This window comes from Urocitellus parryii, chromosome 14, assembly GCF_045843805.1.
Source record: "Urocitellus parryii isolate mUroPar1 chromosome 14, mUroPar1.hap1, whole genome shotgun sequence".
Lineage (NCBI taxonomy): Eukaryota > Metazoa > Chordata > Mammalia > Rodentia > Sciuridae > Urocitellus > Urocitellus parryii.
The window spans coordinates 9309562-9311680 of NC_135544.1; the positions used below are offsets into that span (position 1 = coordinate 9309562).

Below are 2119 nucleotides of genomic sequence, written 5' to 3' on the forward strand. Positions count from 1 at the left end.
TGCATCCACGGAATTGTTTCTTAAAACTCCTCAGGAAGCCCTGAAAAATGGAGATAACATATTTTGGGTAAAGGCTGACTGGGGGAATGAGGCACTGAAGGGAAGGGATAGCTCCCACAGGGACCCTGGAAAGCATATTTTATTACACACATGGGGGACCACTATGTTACAAAAATCCCATCCCCCAACTGCAGCCCAGTCTTTGAAGGGGGTGGGGCACACATTTCTACTTACAGGTTCCTCCTGCGCTGTCCTTCATATTCGAAGTGCATTCTCACCTTCATAGCCTTCAAACCTTGGAGAGAAATCAACTGAGGACCAGGGGTTGAGAGGGCCACTAGTTTTCCATGCAAGTCTGAGCCAGTTATAATGGTGGCCAGAAATCTGGGCGCCCAAAGAACTGAGCTAGAAAACCAACAGGAGAGCCGACCACGACCACGGGGAGGAGAGGCCTCGGAACACAGCTATTCTTTTCTGCGGCACATCCTAGAATGAAGAACCACCCACCACCTGCCCCTCTTTTGCTTCAGCCCTTGTGGTTGGATCCAGGAAAGGAAAGGACCTTGGTCCCCTTTGGGTTCCCTACTCTGTTCGCTCTTCTTTCAAGGCAGAGACCCATTTCCTTCTACCAAACCCTAAACTCAGACATGAAGATGCCGTATACTTTCTGACTCTAAACTGCCTGTCCCTCGGCCCTGATTACCTACCTGTTGAGCGGTGAACGTGGCCTGGACTCCACGGGGCTGGCCCCGGTCGCTGGAGAGCTCAAGGGATGGCGGGCTGGGGAGGCAGTGGCCCGGGTCTCCTCTGGACGGCAGCCGCTGCTGCGGCACAGAAGACGGCGGAAAGCGCTGCGAAAGTCCGGACTACGACAGTAGATCAGTGGGTTGAAGGCAGAGTTGGCATAGCCTAGCCAGTTCAGGGCGAGGAAAGCCGGGTCAGGAACTAGAGAGGGTCCCCCTAGGGCGCGCAACACGTTAGCCAGAAAGAAGGGCAACCAGCACAGAGTGAAGGTGCCCATGATGAGACCCAAGGTGCGCAGGGCCCGGTGCTCCCGGAGAGGCAGAAGCCGCGCGGGCCTCCGACCGCCGGAGGGCACTTGAGTCGAAGCGCACGTCCCCGAGGTGACAGGGTACCGAGAGTGCGACAGAGCCGACGGAGACTCCTCCGGCGGGAAGCGGCCCAGCTCCCGGCGCAGCAAGCGCAGTTGGCGCTTGGCCACCACGAAAACTCGTGCGTAGACGAAGAGCATCACCAGAAGCGGAAGGTAAAAGGAGACTGAGGAGGAGAGCAGCGCGTAGGGCATGTTGGAGGCGAAGGAACAGCAGAGCGGATTGGAGTGGCAACGCTGCGCCTCGGCGTCCGCCCCTACGCGCCACCACTGGCTCATGATCGGCGCAAAGGACACCGCGGCGGACACCACCCACACCAGGACCACGGCCGCTCCAGCACGGCGTTTGGTGACTAGTGCACTATAACGCAGTGGGTTGGTCACGGCCAGGTAGCGGTCCACAGCCAAGGCGCACAGGGTTTCGATGCTGGCCGTCACGCAGAGCACGTCCACCGAGGTCCAGAGCTCGCAACCAGTCGCGCCCAAGGGCCAGTGGCCAGTCAGCGCCAAAGTAGCCCCTGGCGGCACTACCAGGAGTCCCACCACCAAGTCGGCTGCGGCCAACGAAGTGACGAACACGTTGGTCATGGTCTGGAGTCTCGGCGTCCGGGCGATGGCCACGATTACCAACAGGTTACCTCCCACAGTGGCCAGCGCCAACAGCGCCCCAGCCAATGCCGCAGCCCAAGGTACCCCTGGCAGCCCACTCGTGTTGGCGGTGTTGGGTACAAGGGTAGGGGCGTCTGGCCACAAGGCCAGGGAGCCGTTCCCGTGAGGCCACGGAGCCATCTCCGCGTCCCGAGTGGAGCAGGAGAGAGAGGGAGGGAGGGGCTCTCCCTGTCCCCTGGTTCAGGGGAGGGAGCAGCAGAACGTGGGAGCGACTCCCCCAGCCTGGGCCATCTTCCGTAGTTGACAGGGATGAGACCGGTCAGCCTCCCCCCACCACTACCACACCCCCACTCCCTTGTTGCGAGAGCTCAGGGGTGGGGGGAGGTGTGGCCGTGCTTA

General features: G+C 60.4%; 1 protein-coding gene across 1 annotated transcript; it reads right to left on the minus strand.

Annotated features, from left to right (window-relative positions):
• Positions 1-243: 243 nt before the first annotated feature.
• On the minus strand, positions 244-1900 carry Adrb3 (adrenoceptor beta 3). The gene is made up of 2 exons (XM_026404706.2): positions 708-1900; positions 244-295 (listed from the first exon to the last, which is right to left on the minus strand). Exons 1-2 carry the CDS (start codon positions 1898-1900, stop codon positions 256-258), a joined length of 1233 nt encoding a protein of 410 aa, XP_026260491.1. The 3' UTR covers positions 244-255.
• Positions 1901-2119: the final 219 nt, after the last annotated feature.

Excerpts from the sequence above, each read along its gene's own strand:
- Adrb3 (XM_026404706.2), bottom strand. The coding sequence starts at position 1,900 with ATGGCTCCGTGGCCTCACGGGAACGGCTCCCTGGCCTTGTGGCCAGAC. Across the intron at positions 296-707 it reads CCACGTTCACCGCTCAACAG|GTTTGAAGGCTATGAAGGTG; the intron begins GTAGGTAATCAG and ends TTTCTCTCCAAG.